This window comes from Serinus canaria, chromosome Z (genome assembly GCF_022539315.1).
Source record: "Serinus canaria isolate serCan28SL12 chromosome Z, serCan2020, whole genome shotgun sequence".
In the NCBI taxonomy this organism is placed as follows: Eukaryota; Metazoa; Chordata; class Aves; order Passeriformes; family Fringillidae; genus Serinus; species Serinus canaria.
Genome location: NC_066343.1, coordinates 65,919,078 through 65,935,455, shown reverse-complemented (window position 1 = coordinate 65,935,455; position 16,378 = coordinate 65,919,078). Strand labels below are relative to the sequence as shown.

Below are 16,378 nucleotides of genomic sequence, written 5' to 3'. Positions count from 1 at the left end.
CTTGGCTCACTAAAAACAGAGGCAGCACTTCAGACTTGGACTGGTTCCAGGCCGAGGACTCTTCACCCTGGGGATGTTGGCTGCAAGCAGTCTCCAGCCTAATGTGATGTACAACCTGAGCACTGTGGAACAAACAACTTGTTCTCAGCTGATAAGGACACTGGCCCATTTCCTCCTGTATGCATTTTATGTTGTTTAGCTATCCCAAATGTAGGAAGAGAAATAACAGAGTCTAATCTCTTGCACCCATACACTCTCCTCCCAGCACAGCAGACTAAGCAGCATGGCCCACTACTGATACCTCTTCTGTGAGTAGAGGTGAGAAAATCCAAACTAAGCTCCTGTGGCATTGCAACCCTTTCTCTTTCGCTGTGCCCAACACCATGGTTTCTCCCATCTAGACAAAGAGCTTTCATTTTCATCACTCAGAACCCTCAGTATCAGCCCAGTCCTGACGCAGTTGGGTGTACTTGCATCATCCACACACATATTCTCAACCCACTCTCACACAAGCAAAAATAAATACTGGACAGGAGAAAACAAAGAAGACCAATTAAAAGCCACCACAAATATGGCCAGCTCAGATTTAATCTGTTATAATCCCCATTTTCAGATCACCACTTTTCAGCTTGAGTCTTTCAAGCTGGGCAGCTTTAAACCTCTTGAAGATAAATAAAAGCAGCCCAACTTGCAGACGTTCTTAGCAGTCACTGAAGTCTGTGGGATCTGTAAGTGCTCAGCACCTTAAATTATCCCCCTTTTAAAAATATATATATTTTAAAGGTGCCTAACATTAGAAGCCTAAATTTGAAAATTCAGACCCCAGCTTTTTATCGCCCCCATTTTAATCATAACTAACAACTCAGTATACATCTTGGTGGACAATCACCTATTATATGGACATGATTTTCTTACAGATTTCCACTGCATTAACACCAAGTGCTTTCAGATACAAGTTGCACCTAGAAGTAGATTCAGTTGTGGTGGATGCTGAGTTAGTTCATTAATTTAAGGAGGATTTTTCAGCTTTGCAATAAAATGCTTGTATTTTAGGCATACAAGTTGTGCAAAATTATACTCTTTTTGTCATGCACTTTTAGCAAAACTGCACTTAGAAGAATAAAGTGAGATTGTTCCAGACATTCTCTTATTACAACAAAAAAAAGGACCAGACCCCAAGGAAGTGTCCTTAAGTCTTATTACAGCTAAGTGATATAGTACAGTCTAAAACCCACCCTTGTCAACAGGATGGCAACCAACAAGTTCTACTACCAACACTCTGCAAGATACTAAAAATATCAGGGACAGGCACAGTGTTATTTATCTCAGTCAAAATACTTTAAATCAAACCCAGGAGAGGTCTTGAAGTTCCAATAAAACTGCCCCATAATACAAAATTGTCTCTAACTTTTGGCTTCCTTCATCCCCAATCATTAGGTGAGATCTTTGAAGCTCATCACACGCTTGCTCAGTGGTTCTCCAAGGCTCTTAGCACCTCTCTGTAAAGCATTAAGACACTTCTGTGTGGCTTTATAAGCAAAGACAGCTTTTAGACAGTTATAAATGGTTTGTCTTAGCAAGTGTGATTAGACGTAGTGTTTCCATCATACTGCAGTTCTGTGTTTTCTGATTAGCAATTGAACAGGCCCCTCTGGCACAGATTTAATGATGTTCCAGGCATCGTAATGCATGAGCCCAATTAACGACTTCCCACTAACAGCAAGAATTTCATCTCCAGTTTCTATGTTTCCAGATTGCTCCGCAGCACCACCTAGAAGCAAAAGTGGGGAAAAGTCAGTGTTAAAAGAAAAAGAAGCGAGCCCACAAAAATCTGCTTTCCACTGGGATGAAATAAACCATTTTTTCCAACTTCATCCAATTTCAATACAACTCACTAATCTTCACCCCAGCTCTAGCAAGCTACCCCATCTGCATCTCACAGAAAAGGTTATTGTAACCAAGATAAGCCTTGTTCTCAGAAAAGATGTCTGGTTTTGAAAGAAACAACATAAGTGTATGAAATATTCTTACAACTCTGTAGTTGTAAGAAAACCTGGTTGATAAAATAACCATGGAGGCTGTATGTGGTGTGAATGTATTTCTCAGCTTTAACAGGGATTAATAGGCAAGTAATGCAGCAGACTGTAAAACCTTGGATGAACGAATCAAACACTGACAGCAAACTTTGGACAAACACCACTCACAGAAAGCTTCTAGAGAGAGGCATATGCATACCCTTCACTGCTGATGAAAGTATGTTTTCTGTAAGGACAATTAAACTAGCATGAGCCATCACAGGGACGGGAAAAGAACTGTATGTAAGGATGTAAATGAATGAGCTCAAAAATTAAACATGTCCTTTACCCTAAGAAGCACTTTCTAGAGAGGGGAAAACACACACACACACACAGAGGCACACAGACACAGAGGCACACAGACACACAGACAGAAACTAGTAAACAATTCAGTAAATATGTGTTTGATTTTTTATCTTGATGAGGGAATAAATCACTAAAAAGTAATTCTGTAAAAATGCTGTGCACACGTAGTTTTGTCCAGAGTTTCAGCCACCTTCAGAAAGGGCCTTGTTTTTCACTAAACTGACATGTGACACAGCATAATTCTGGGATTTGTTTTCTTTCTGTGTATGGTTCATATAAGTTTAACTACCTGCTGACAAACAAAGCACCCACAACTGGCAGTTTCTGATTACAAATATCCCATATTCTTAGCAAAACCCAATATTACCATTTAAAAAGAAAACAAAGACACAGAAATATGGTAAAATTCATAACTGGGCATAATGCAGGGTGGTGCTTCAGTACCACGCTGATTATATACACTATGCATTGCTTAGAAAAGAGAACTGGATAAGGCATAAATGTCTCAGACCACTGTATAAATGATTGCTGCTGTAGTCTAATGTCTAGAATAGTGGACAGACCCATACTTAGTAAAGTAGATTGCTCCACATTTACTAGCAGATGCAATCCCTAGCCATTCCCAGGAGCGTTTTTCTTTTAATGACCACTTTGACCTAGTAAGTGGCAATAAATGAGAGCCACAAAACCCACCCCTGCATCAAAAAAATGCTGAGCACAGTAATTGAACTGTCTGTATAACACACAGACAAAAGGAAAATGGGATAACATCCACTGCATGCATGTAGTACCTTTAAATATCCTTTTTACAAGCAAGGGCTTATCTCCAGCAATGGAAGCTTTTCCACCATCGAGACTGAATCCCAAACCAGCAGAGGTTTTCAATAATTCAACGCAGATGACATCATTCATGTCCAGGTTTGGATCTGCAATTGAACATGCACAGCATCTTGTTATGCAGATAACAGTAAATAGCAAGATGTGTTTGGTTGGTTTTTGCTTTTGGTGCAGTGACAGGACAATTGAGAGTTCAGTTACTCAGACAAGGAGATGCCACCAAGTTTCTCAGAAGGGAAGGTGCTCTATTGTAGCTGTGAATGGGAGACAGTACAAAATGCATTTACACACAGGGACATTTTCATTTTACATGTTCAACAAAAACCTGCCAAGGCATCTTTTTTTGGGGCAAAATTATACCTAGCAAATTTAGCACATACTCTAAATACCAACCAAATAACTGAAAAAATACAAAAATAGGGAGTGGAGAGCATTTCTTTTTCTTTCATTTGCTCCCTTTTCTTATTCAATGAATTAGATCTTTTTAAGTAACAGGAATGAATGAAATGTCTAATTAAGCAAACATGTTCCATCCTCTTAAGCAAAAATCTGCAATCACTTACTAGGGTGAAAAATTGTTTCTGGTCTCTTATCTATGTATTTAATTATAATTAACTGTAGTTGTACCATGCCTCCTACATAGCAGATATTTCTGAAGTGCAATATTGCCGTAGCTGACTTAAAACATGATTTTGCTTAGGATGAAATAAATATGAAGTTTTTGAAAATAGGATCCTCTTTGCCTTGTGTGAATGTAATAATTGTGTAGTCTGTGTTATCACAAATTACTGCTACTGTTATCCTGGACAGCTTTAAAGGTTATCTAAACATCTGGCGATGCCCTTTGCCTGGAAGGATGGAAAGACGTTCTGAACAACCCAACACTATTTTGTTTATGAGATAATGTTGCCCCCTAGTGCCTGGACCCAGCAGATATTCTGCATTTGTCAGGGTGCAGGATGTAAGGAGTTTAGGGCAGAGAGGGATTCTGAAGTAATTACACAGATTATATCCATGGGAGCAATTCCAGAAAGGCTGATCTATTAATTAACAGAATGCTTTTTTTTCTTTTTCTTTTTTTTTTTTTTTAAGCTGTGTTACAAAGTCATATCATAAAACCCAGTGTAAGCATAAAACAAAAGAAACTGCTGCAGAAAAAAAATCCCAGTAAGAACAGTAATGATTACATCCAACAGATAAAAAAGAATTGAGTGGCAGCTCCGTGTCCTTGTTTTGAGTGGACAGAGCTGAGTGTCTGGTGTTGACCTGGAGGGGGAAGGGGAAGCCCCTGGTCATGCCTTGCTCCCAAGCAGCACCATCTAGATAAGTGCTGAAGGGGTTTGGGTCTTAAATCTCAAAAAATATTTCAGGGGTCTCTTCCTAACACCCTAGGTGCAGCCTTTACACCAAAATGCTGTCTTGTTCCTGAACAGGAACCTAATATTCCACTAATACATTTCCACTTAAACCATTTGTCCCTACTTTCCTATGGGATGGCTGACTTCAGTAGGCTTACTTCCATTTTCTGCAACAAAAAAAAATTTTTTCTATGTTTCAAGTAGAAACAGTATGAAATCTGCTTTTACAAAGAACAAGCTTAGTCCCTATGCTTAATAAATGGTAGGGCATGGGACTTTCTTTTTAACATTTTTAAAAATTATTTCTGGTTGTTTTCTCTCTTGCACTGACTACTGTTATTACTTAAAAGGAATTTATCCTAGATTGGAAGAATATGTGGAACCACTAACCTAAGTAGAAATTGGATTCAGCCTAAATTAGGTCTTCTAAGTTTGCACCTTGTTACAATAATTAAAAAAAAGACCAACACAAACAACCAAACCCCAAACTGTATTTAGGTTCCAAAGAGAACAAATAAAATTTAAAGGTAATTTAATTTTCTCCCTTCAATCACATAAAGCACAGACGCTCTTAATCTAAAACACATTGACATTTTTCCCTTCAGTCTGCTCTACAAAGGAATCCTTCCAACTATTCTTGGACTAAGATCATACCTGTTCCTATTTCCATGGAAACATCCTTTCCAGACCCCACACATTTTCTGCCAGTAGCTGATATCTCAAGTCTGGAGGAATTGTTTGTTTTGTCTTTTTCCTTCTGGATGACAATGACTGCATATTTGTACAGCCTTGCCTGATGAAGAGTATTCAGGACATCCCCATGGACAGAGTTTGCCAGAGATTTGCCATTGACTGACAGAACAAGATCTCCTCGATGGATAGTCCCTTCTTGAGATGCCACTCCCTTTGAAAACACTCTGTGGACCTGCAAGAAAGGTAATTTTAACAAGGTTGCTTTAACCTCATGACCACACACAGTGTTCCACAGGCCACACTGAACAGAGAGACTCTGCCAAAATCTGCAGCCAGTGCCCACTACCTGGTTATCAAGCACGCAGCATCTGCTCCAGTGAACACCCTCAAAGTGACTAGACAGAGCTCCATTTGGGCATGGAGGAATTCAGAGATGATGTTATTGAATGGTCATTTCTAAGACAAAGATAACCAAACCAGCTAGGGAATGTAATATCACAAATCACTTATGATTTCACTAAACTCCTCAAAGGCTTTCAGTTAACATATCTTAAGTGACACAGAGGTTAAATCCATGTCCATGCCACAGCAACCACCAAGAACACTGTGGTGTGCAACACCCACTCCCCCAGTTCCCACTGGCTGGGACATGCATCCTGTGCTGTTTTCAAATGCACATTTCTAAACATCTGTGCACAGAAAGGCTCTGACTTACTGCAGCTGTACAAGTATTTAATTGTTTGCCTCAATATGGCTGATCAAATATCATGCAAATAGATGGAAAAGGATGATTTAGCAACTTGAAATGCATTTTTCTAGAGAAAAAAATACTCTATTCAGGGTGGATTAAACTTCGAGAAAACTTCCAGCAAGTTTAGATGTGTATCATTTACAAAAAGGAACAGACTAAAAGACTCAAGACCCAGAATTTAAGGACTTGCCTATTAGGCACTCTAATTTTAGCAGCCAGAATATGGTTTCCCATGGAGACAGTACTAGGTCTGCCAAGCAAATGTTCAAGGCAGCAAATCTGTGGACACATTTCTGCATTATCTTTAGGAATTTATCCTAATACCCAGATGAGCAGTAAGGCATCAGAAGCCTTTTGGCTCCTATTCCATCTCATTGTAGGGCCATGCTGAGATGGGCACCTGCTACAACCCCACAGATCCAATGAGATAAATTTCCAGCCACTCTAAGCCAGCATTCAAAGCTGGAATAACAGCCTCAATAACAGATGAAGGCATGCAAATGCAAGTGGAATACAGTGGTCATGCCCAAAAATATGCTGCCTTCCCTCAGTTGCTCACCTCCTCAGTACCTTGGAGCTAACTAGGCATTTCCATTTCTTCACCCAAGTGTGGATATAACAGCCCATCTGAGCAGCTCAGCACCCAGTGGCAATGTTAAATCTAGCTAGGACCCAGAATCCCAGTAGGTCAAGAACATGATTAAGATCCCTTTACACCCTCTGAACAAAAAGCATCAGGAAAATATAGGAACTGACACTCATTTGGTCTCATGGCTAACAGAATTCAGGAAAAGGATGTCATCAGTTCCTCAGTCTGGGCGAGCTCAAGATCTTATTTTTTAGGTAGGGTCACAATCTCTAGGTAAGGAATTCTCTGAGGAACTCTCCTGGGTGGGATACTGTTGAGCCTTCCTCTTGCTCAGAGCTGCCAGTGTTTGGGCCAGAGACAAGGAACAACTTCAACAGTGAGAGAAGTAGAGGTGTGCACTCTAGATTTTGACCATATTCTAACTTAATTACATTTTAATATAAAATACATTTATTTATATAGGTCTTGTCTAAATGCAAAACCCAGAAGATTCCTGCAAGGGCTTCTGCAGGCCCCAAAACTGAGGACATACCCTTCTTCTAACCTCAGCATTTAATAGATCTCTCTCAGGGCAGAATTTAAATGTATATTTTGTGTTTAAAAAAACATCACACAGGACATGAGGTTTTTTTTGATTTTTCTGTCTCACTGATCTGTTTCTGAACAGCCACTTTTTACATGCCAGTATCTTAATAGGACACTATCTTTGGTTCAGAATGCTACTTAAGACTTAAAAAAACCCTAACCAGACAACAACCCTCATTTACTGACCACCCACAGGTCTTACTAACTCAAAACAAACTCATGACATGAAATCCATGTTTGCTGAGGTCTGCAACAATCGGTCTTACGATCTGAAAAATCCTTCAAAAACTTTGCTGCACAGAGTTTCCTTTCAAGAGCTGGAAATTAAAGTCTCCCCTAAAAGGCTGTGTGCACTGCAGCTGCATGCAGAATTTTATTTACATGCATAGGATTTAGATCTAGCCCACCCCATCCAGTAACAGATTTTTAAAGCCTGAAAGCATAATTGATATCCATCTCCAATAATAAAAATTACACTTCCCAGACACTCTGATTTCAGTACCAGATGGTAAGCTGCTGCTTCTGAGAGACACTGTGAATGACTTGCAGTGAGCCTTGATAAATGAGCACTTGATCTAATCACCAGCCTACTTTAAAGTGAGCTTTGTAGAAAAATGACTTGCAGCCATCACTTACTGTGACTGATTTCTGTTCCAAGTCTATTCCTCCAGCAACACTAAATCCCAGGCCAGCTCCTTCTTCTTTGTGCAAGACTACAAAGTATGTGTCCTCTTTGCTCTACAAGAAAAATGGAGGTGCACAGGAAGGGGAAGAAGAAACACAAACCCAAAGATTAGGACCAAGTACCCATATAAATGGCAAATTCCCAGTACCCACAAATTGTGGCAGGTGAAAAAAGACAATTCAAGGAATTAAACTGAGATATTAAATGCATTCACTTCATGTTACAGAATGAAGCAGCCATCTAGAAGAACTCAGGTGACAAGAAAGGTTTCTTCAGTCAGTCCAAGGCTAGGAAACAAAGTCAAAACTAGGGTAATGAAATGGCATTAAACCTTGGGCAGTCTTATTTTTACAGGCTGTAGTCAGTTTTGCATTGTTCAACATTTTACAGTCAAAATTCAATATTCCCATACACCTTTCTGGACCAAGCACTGTACTCTTCAGTGAATTACTAACACCTGTGTTATCCAATTTCTTCTTCTTTGAAAGAGTAACATAGATAGATGTCATGCAGGGCAGTTGCATCACCCTCTTCTCAGCAGGGCTGCACAATCCTGCAAGGGGGAGTGGCTACATTACTGAAGCTTGGGAAGGTCAGACAGGACAGCAGAAAAAACTTTCTCATGGGAGATGAAAGTAAGGAGCCTGTTAGTGACCTAAACACGACTGAGCTGTGCTATTGTAGAAATGGGAGCATCCTGCACAGGAAAAAGATTGGTGCAGGTTTGCATCCAACAAGTCTGACACTGTCAGAGATCACATTTTGTGGTGTAAGGGGACCTATAGAAAGGAATTTGGTGGAGCAAGCACATAGTACTTATCTGTGGGGCAGAGCATCAGATGTAGGAAGTAGAAAGCAGGTTTCCCAGTGTTTCCCCAGGATCCCATCTAACACCAGTTATTTCCAGAAATTGCCAATACTCAAAGCAACAGCAAATCATTATAATCCAATCTCTTAATCTGTGTAGTGTTAAATGATACATTTAGTTCACTAAACATATTAATTCAGCATTTGCCTTTTGTTTCAGACAGCACAGGGAGCCACAGAGCATTAGATTTTGTGGTGAAACAACAGTCAAATTCTTGGTCTCATGGCATGTTTCTCTGCCACATAGTGTCTGTGGAAGATTTCCTACACTAGAGGCATTCCTGCAATGTCAGAAACTGATGTCATCCTGCTCCACATCACTCCATCCTGATCCATCAGCACTCAAGCAGAGAGGAACAGTGAGGCCAGAACATCTTTGTCCACAGTGTTTTGTAAATGCTAAGACCCGGCTCACCTGTACTCAAGTGAGAACAGCTTTATGTCTGGCTAGAAATAATAAAATCAGTTAAGTAACTAGACTAGCCCCTTTCCAAGCAATGGAAACACATATATCTTTGACTTTTAAGAGATCAGCTTCCTTAAGAGATCAGTTCTTCCCAACCCGTGATATCTCAACTTAATTTGTTTATACTGGTGAAGGAAGGAAGGAAACAAAATCAGAAGTTCAGATGTTAGAAGAGTTATCCAAGGATCATATGTGTTGGGCCAGTCAACATAGTCTGGATACTGGCTTCCCATTCCCAAGGTGCATTCCCTCCCTCTCCAGCCCTCAAAGCTGCTTCTTGCCAGCACACATAATATTGGGCAGAGACCTGGCTGTAGATGCTTACTGCTTTACTTGGACACACAAAGGACACACCAGGCCTCCAGTAATCATCTCTGCCAAAGATACCAGTTATAGAGACCTAAATAAAATTACCTTTTTTTAATTAATAAAATAAATAAAATTACCTTTTTTTAATTACTAGTAGCATTTATTAAATGCTAGCAGTACATTCAGCACTGTTTATGCGAAAGATGGTGACAAAGTCTTCCCAGAGAAGCTCTCGGTCCAAATCAGGCAGTCCATCTCATTTTTCAGCAACTGGATAACTATGAATAACTGTTCTATTGTACATTCAAAATCCACCATTTGAATAGCATAAAATTTTCCAGAGTATGTGCCACACTGGGCTTAAATATGGATAAGAAACTATGCAGACAAGGAGTGCATTCCAAAAAGCATTCAGCTTTATAAATATTTGAGCTCTCAGTCTTTGAAAAGGGGCATAAATAAATAATCTCTCCAAAAACACATGCAAAATACTTTAGAGAACACTTAATTACCTCTGTCCAGTTGTGCAATCCAATCCTAATTTTATCAGTAAACCTACCTAGCCCTCTTGGCTCACCAAACTTTTGAGACTTGTATTCTTTAGGTATGCTGTCCCCTGGAAGGAGATAAAGCTGGATATTTTGGGGAGGTCCTTTTCCCCCTGGTCTCTTCTATGTTTGAAATTGCAATCTTTGTGAACAAAACTCAAGAACACTCTAGATGCAGCTCAGCCAGCAGTTATGCAGACCAGATGGCAGTTTCCCTTCCAGCACTGTTATTATTTTATCAACTTCTGTTCTGATTTAAAAAGGATGTGGATGTATCCCACAAACAGAAACACCAAAAGCAGGGAAGTAATGCTCTGGCAGGCACTTCACTTTGGAAGCCTTCTTCAAACACCTACATAATGAAGCAGGTTATCTTGATACAAAAAACAGTTTCCACAGAAGAGAACAGAAAGGTCACAGGGGTCTCTTATAAAACCTTCAGCAGCCGCATTCTGGGCTGTTCAAGTTCAGCATTGAACAAAACAAATTCAATTTCTTGATTGCAGCTTCTAGCAAAAGACATCAGGCACAAAGAAGAGCAGAGCATTCCCTGCACAGTGGGGAAACTGAGTCGGACCCAGATGGCTGCTGGAAAGCTAAATTCTGATGTGGAGTTACTGGGGAGCCCAGATAGAGGAATACTTTTCCACTTAAAATAGGTCTATTTATTGTGACTCACAACTACTTTTGAACTTCCTTATACAAAAAGCAATTCCAAATTATCACAGGTTTATAACAGGCATTTAAAACCAGCATTAGTAAAATTAACTTCAACTACAGTTGATAATAATATCCTGTCATGGCACTACTGGAGGAGCCCTGAAACAGTTTGGAAAAGGTTTTATCTACCTTAAAGAAAACCCTCAAAAATCCACCAAGAACCCAGTTTTATCTTGTGGTTTTTACCTTTACTTGTGCTTTGACTTCTTGGAGCACAGCAGCAACATCACATTTTGGTACTACCACTGACAAAACAGATTGCAGTTTTTGCTGGTCCAGGCTTGAGATGAGCAGCTGATCCAAGCTAAAATAAACATAAAAGACAGAAAAGCTCTATATTTCCCAACTTTGTAGTGATACATTTCATGTATACAGTGTAGGCTGTATTAGGATAAATGATAAAGAAGGAATCTTGAAAACTGGTAAGAAATGGTGTATGCTGGGAGAATAGAAAGGGGCAGAGAAGATTATTGAAGAATAACTCTGAAAGTCAGTCCCTGTTCTGTTCCCCTCATCCTTCCCTAATGGTTTTAGCAACAGACATTAACAGGAGACAGCTACATCTGAAGACTACTTCTGGCAGGACAACAAGCTCATTTGTCACCACAGGCTGTGCTGGCAGGCAGTGCTGCGCAGCCTTCTCTCCACCACTACTGCTGTCTGTAACATGCCCAAAAACTGACCCAAAACAGCTAGAGGGGCCACAGAAAAGGAGCCTCACCATTCCAGGATAAAATGTTTAATTCTGTACTGAAGCCAAGACACAGCAGCATGGCAGCTCCAAAGCATCAAGGTCATGAATGGCAGCCCCAGACTCCAAGGGGACAGAAGGCTGAAATGTGCTTTGGGGCAGACCTGCAGCACAGTGGAAGCATTGCCTTGGGCAGGGATGAAACAATGACAGCAAAGCTGACACCAACCTGATAGACCAGCTGTTTCCCCCATCCAGAGAGCTACCATGGGGCATGTCATCATCCGAGGCAGAGCCTGGCGTCCCTGAGCCGCTGTCCCGGGGGCTGCAGGCTCTCATTCCCATCCCAGCCAGTTCCGCTGGGCTGCAGCGGGCTGCTGGAGCTGCCCCACTCTGGGCAGGTGTGCCAAGGACTCTGCGGGGCGTGATTTCCAGCTCTGTCTTGAAGCAGGTGGCCTGCGGGGGCTCTGAGAAGCCCTCTCCACACAGCTTATCCAGGTCTGGCATGCTGAGGGCTCTCAGCTCCCGCAGCCTGGAGCGGGACAGTGGCGGCCGCCCCAGGCCCCGGCTGCGGCGCACCTGGGAGGCCGAGGTGGGGAAGGCAGCCATGTCTGCCCCAGTGCCATCCTCCTCGCTCCTCTGAGGCTTTTCATCCCCTTTGCTAGCCTTGGTCACACACACAGGCTCTGTGCCAAGGGGAGACTTGGCCACGATGCTGGCTGGGCTGGGACTGCCACCGTAGGAGCTCAAGCTGCGCCGCAGTGCCCACGGTGACTCAGTGGAGCTGGATGAGGTGGCCAACCCACCACATGACCTCCTGGCAAGGGGCAACCTTGCAGCCGAGCATATATCAATGGCCTTCACAAAGGGCCGGTCAAAATTTGCCAGGTTTTCAAAGGATTTGATCCTCTGTTTGACAGAGAAGGATGAAATCGGCTCATGTGGCCAGTTCAGCTCATAGTAATAGTAATTCCGCCTGAAGCTTCTCAGTTTATCAGCAGTGGGGTAGCTAACGTCACTGGCTGAGGGGGACGTGCCATGGACCTTCTGGGCACTTTTGGAGATGTAAGCCTGCTCCTTTCCACTCTGGCTGTTAGGCAGATTCAGGTGAACCATCTTTAACATCCCCGTTGCTGCCTGTGGGTATTTCTCCTCTGCAGTTTGGCCCTGGGGACCTTGCACAGGGTGAACCTCTGCAACATGGCAGTCCTCCCTCAAGTGACCCGATAGCTGGGATGGCATCGAGTAGGTCCTTGTCACAGGTTTTGACAAGCCACAGAGACGTCTGTCTCCAGCAGTATCTCCTCTTGAGAAATACTGCATGGTCCCCATCTCCTCAGTCAGCCGAGGCACTTGTGCATTCACCTCTTCTGCTTTCTCCGGCAATGGCAGCCGCAAAAATGATGCTGGTGAGGACGAGGCGGAGGAGGAGGAGGAAGGGGATGATGAGGAAGAAAGTTTCACCTCAATGAAGGTGCGTTGGATCTCCTGCCCTTCCAGGTGCTCCTGCTGAACTGAGGGGGACCCCAATGAAGAAGAGCAGGCTCCAGCAGTTGTTCCTACCTTTTGCAGATCTAATTGCCTAAGGTCATCTGCACTACGGATGCTTTTGATTGTGTTCAGGTCTCCTCCAGGGTTATCAGTCCTCCCTTTCACATAGTCAGCTTTTGGTATCCCCTGAGGAGGTGAAGTGACTATGGACTGACTGTCTCTGGCTCTGAAATCATCCACCTTAGCATCCTTACCCTGACACACCACAGCCTGCATGGAAACTTGCTTCTCTTTTGGCTTTCCCCATGATAGCTCCCCACAGCCACATTTCATTTCAACACTCGTGGTTGGACTAATGCTGCCATTCAGGAGAGGCAGAAGTGAATCTTCAGAAATTACCAGAGATGATTTATTTTCTAGCTCTGATTTCAGAGTCTTTGAGGCTGCTGAAATGCTCTTTCCAGGATCTGAGTTTGTAGGTGAGTTACGGGACAATGGTGTTTTCTTTCCCAGGAGTTTGGGGGATAGTTGTGGAGAAACAGAAGCCCTTTTCTGATCAACCCCATTGACTTTGGTAGGAGTAACGCCAGAAGAATCTGAATTTGTCTTTGCTTTGCTTTTGATGGTGAAACCTTTTAGCTTTGGTCCTGCTTTAGATTTCTGATTATTTAAAAGGGTGTCCATTATACTTTTTTGTGCCATTGCCTTAGTCTCCTGACAGGATTTTTTCTGTGAGGATGGGCTGTGCGGTACTGCAGCTCCTTTGCAGTGATTTGTGCCTGAGCTTTGGACTTTTCCATTTGAAGACCTTCCTGAAGTCACAGAGTTAATTTTCTCATTTTTTCCTGGCAATTCATGAGTTGCATTAGCCTTTGGATCTTTAGATCTAGTGGGAAAGGGTGACCTGAGTGATATTCCTCTTGTTGATGATGCATTCACATGATTGCTGTCTGTTTTAGACAAGGTGGACAAACTGTTGGTTTCTTTCTTCACCGAGCAATAATCAACAGCATGATTACAGTCATCAACTGCCATTTCACTTTCAGATTTGGATCTCTGTTCATCATGACATCCTTCTTTCTCAAACAAGCTGTTCTCCAAAACATTGACATTTCTAGCAGAGCAAAAGCTTGTCTTTTTGCAGTGCAGAGACCCTTTCTCTTCAATGGATTCACAGCATTTCTTATGTTCATTACTGTTCCCCAAATCCATCTGTTCTTCTGTACGTAAGGCACCATTGTTACAGAAAGAGTAAACTTCAGGGATACTGATTGAATTCTTTAGGATGTCTTCTTCTGGCAGGAGAACTGAGGAAGGAGAACACAAGGATACGGAGGACACGTTTGGACACTGTGAAGGACATGGAGTGGGACCACCACGATCTTCCAAACCTAGTTTGTTGATGCTTGTCTCCAGTGACCCACACATTGCACAGCCCTCATTCTGCAAAACTTTGCCACTGCAAGGGTGCAGCAGGGACAGTGAGGATGAGCTTGTTCCAGAGGTGTGATGCTGCTCCTGAGCGGGCTTCTGCAGCTCGTCGTTCATGCAACAAATTTCAATTTGCTCCTCATCTGACTCTGTTACAGTAGAGCCTGCGGGGGCATTAGCAGCAGCACATTGCCCAAGCAACACCTCACCAGCATTGTCAAAGGCTTCTGTGACAGACTCTGTATCCGAGTGAGAATCCTCCGCAGCCCCATACATTGACTTTGGAAACAGGTCACTTCTCTTACCTTCCAGAGAGTTTGCTACAGGCAACTCATCCTCATTTAAACTGCTAAAATTCCTAGAATAGTTATTTAAAGAGTTTTTATTCACAGTAAAAAGTTTGCCTGTGTTAATGGAGTCCAACACAGACAGCCCCAAAACCCCTTGTGCATTAGCTCCACAATTCACAGTTTTTTCCAGCAGCTCCTCCTTGGGTGCTCGTGGCTCAGACCCGGGGCAGCCTTCGTCAGTGCCACAGCAGCACATGGTGGTGTACTCGTCTCGGAGGGGACTTTCCGCCCGCGAAGGGGTGCGCGAGGCCCTGCCCTCGGGGGCACCCATCTGGCTGAGCAGGTCATCGATGTCAGTGACGGGCATGGCCGTGCAGTCCTCCTCACGGCTGGCCCTCGGGCCACCTCTGTGCACGTCCCTGCTCGCGGCATCAGGCGGCAGTGTTGCTCTCTCCGCCGCACAGCTGCCGACAGCAGCCTGCAGACCTGCTCTTTCTCGCTTCCCAGAACTTTGTTCTTCCTCTGCTGTGAGGATGCTGTTGACATTGGCCTGATTTTGAGTGTCTACCCCTGGAGACAGGATGAGGTTTGTAAATCTGCTGACAACTGCACCACGATTTAAAAAAAATAAAAGGAAAGAAAAAAAGGCAAAATCCTGTCAAATATAAGAAGTGATATAGAAAACACCAGGTTTTATTACAAAAATATACACCCACATATACTACATGTTTTCATTTTGATCTGCACTCCTCCTCTTCTGTAATGATGTTTACAACAACTCAAATTAATCATAACCATGTGTATTTGAGTAGTGCACAGAAGGGAGCAATCCACTTATCCAAGGTGAGCAGTCATGATCTGTTTAACTCTCATCTTTGAAATTGCAGCAGTCAAACAGCCAACTACCAAAATGCCAGCATGCAGTAAGTCACGCTGAGCAGCACTGCTTCTCATCACTTGTTTCATCTCTGAAGTCTCCCACAGAGACCCCGGGAGCAGAGAAAGCCCTGACATAGCAAAGGTGACCAGATAACACAGTGACAGTCTGTGCATAAATAACTTGGCTCTGACCTCTCAGCACTTTTGCAGGTGTTCAATGTGACATGCATGGGTGACATTATGCACACATTAAGCACATGGGCTTTACTACATTTCTGGCACAGACCTCTCCTGGCTTCCAGAACATGTTTAACCCACTCCTGAGCAGCACACCAAGCTCCATGTCACTGCTGCACTCTGACACATTCCTGCTCACCCATTTCTCCACATCTTCAGCTTCCAGCACTTCACCCTACGCACCAGATTCCACCTCTCTACACTGCTTCTGAGACATGCATCCCCATTCAAGCTGCCTTCCAGAGGCCAGTTGCTATGATGTGAGGCCAGAAAGTGTATGGAGAAGGAGAAGCTGTTCAGTGTTAGTGTTCTTTCCTGCTCATTTAAAGGTGCCTGCATATCTCTGTACTTCTCAGACAAACCTGCAGGATCACCCACATCACTTAACTTAGGTATCCATGTTAAGAAGTGCTGATTACTCCTGGAATCAGCAAGGGAAAAACACCTCAGGAGGGCAATCTCAAGCAGCCAGATTAGAATCTGAAGTACTCCCCTGCTTCAGCATGGTGGATCACATGGAGACCACCATTTTTGCCAGTGGGATAGGATAAGGGGAAGGGTGAAGTGCCT

General features: G+C 42.9%; 1 protein-coding gene across 7 annotated transcripts in view; it reads right to left on the bottom strand.

Moving 5' to 3' along the window:
- Window positions 1-570: 570 nt before the first annotated feature.
- Window positions 571-16,378, bottom strand: part of PDZD2 (PDZ domain containing 2) — a 185,541-nt gene continuing 169,733 nt past the window's right edge. For all 7 annotated transcript variants that reach the window (XM_050986634.1, XM_050986635.1, XM_050986633.1 and 4 more), the window contains 6 exons: window positions 11,710-15,298; window positions 10,976-11,093; window positions 7,831-7,932; window positions 5,231-5,501; window positions 3,173-3,307; window positions 571-1,771 (listed from right to left, as the gene is read on the bottom strand). In XM_050986634.1, coding sequence (XP_050842591.1) covers window positions 1,605-1,771; window positions 3,173-3,307; window positions 5,231-5,501; window positions 7,831-7,932; window positions 10,976-11,093; window positions 11,710-15,298 — 4,382 coding nt within the window. In that variant the 3' untranslated portion in view covers window positions 571-1,604. The remainder of the gene's footprint in view (window positions 1,772-3,172; window positions 3,308-5,230; window positions 5,502-7,830; window positions 7,933-10,975; window positions 11,094-11,709; window positions 15,299-16,378) is intronic.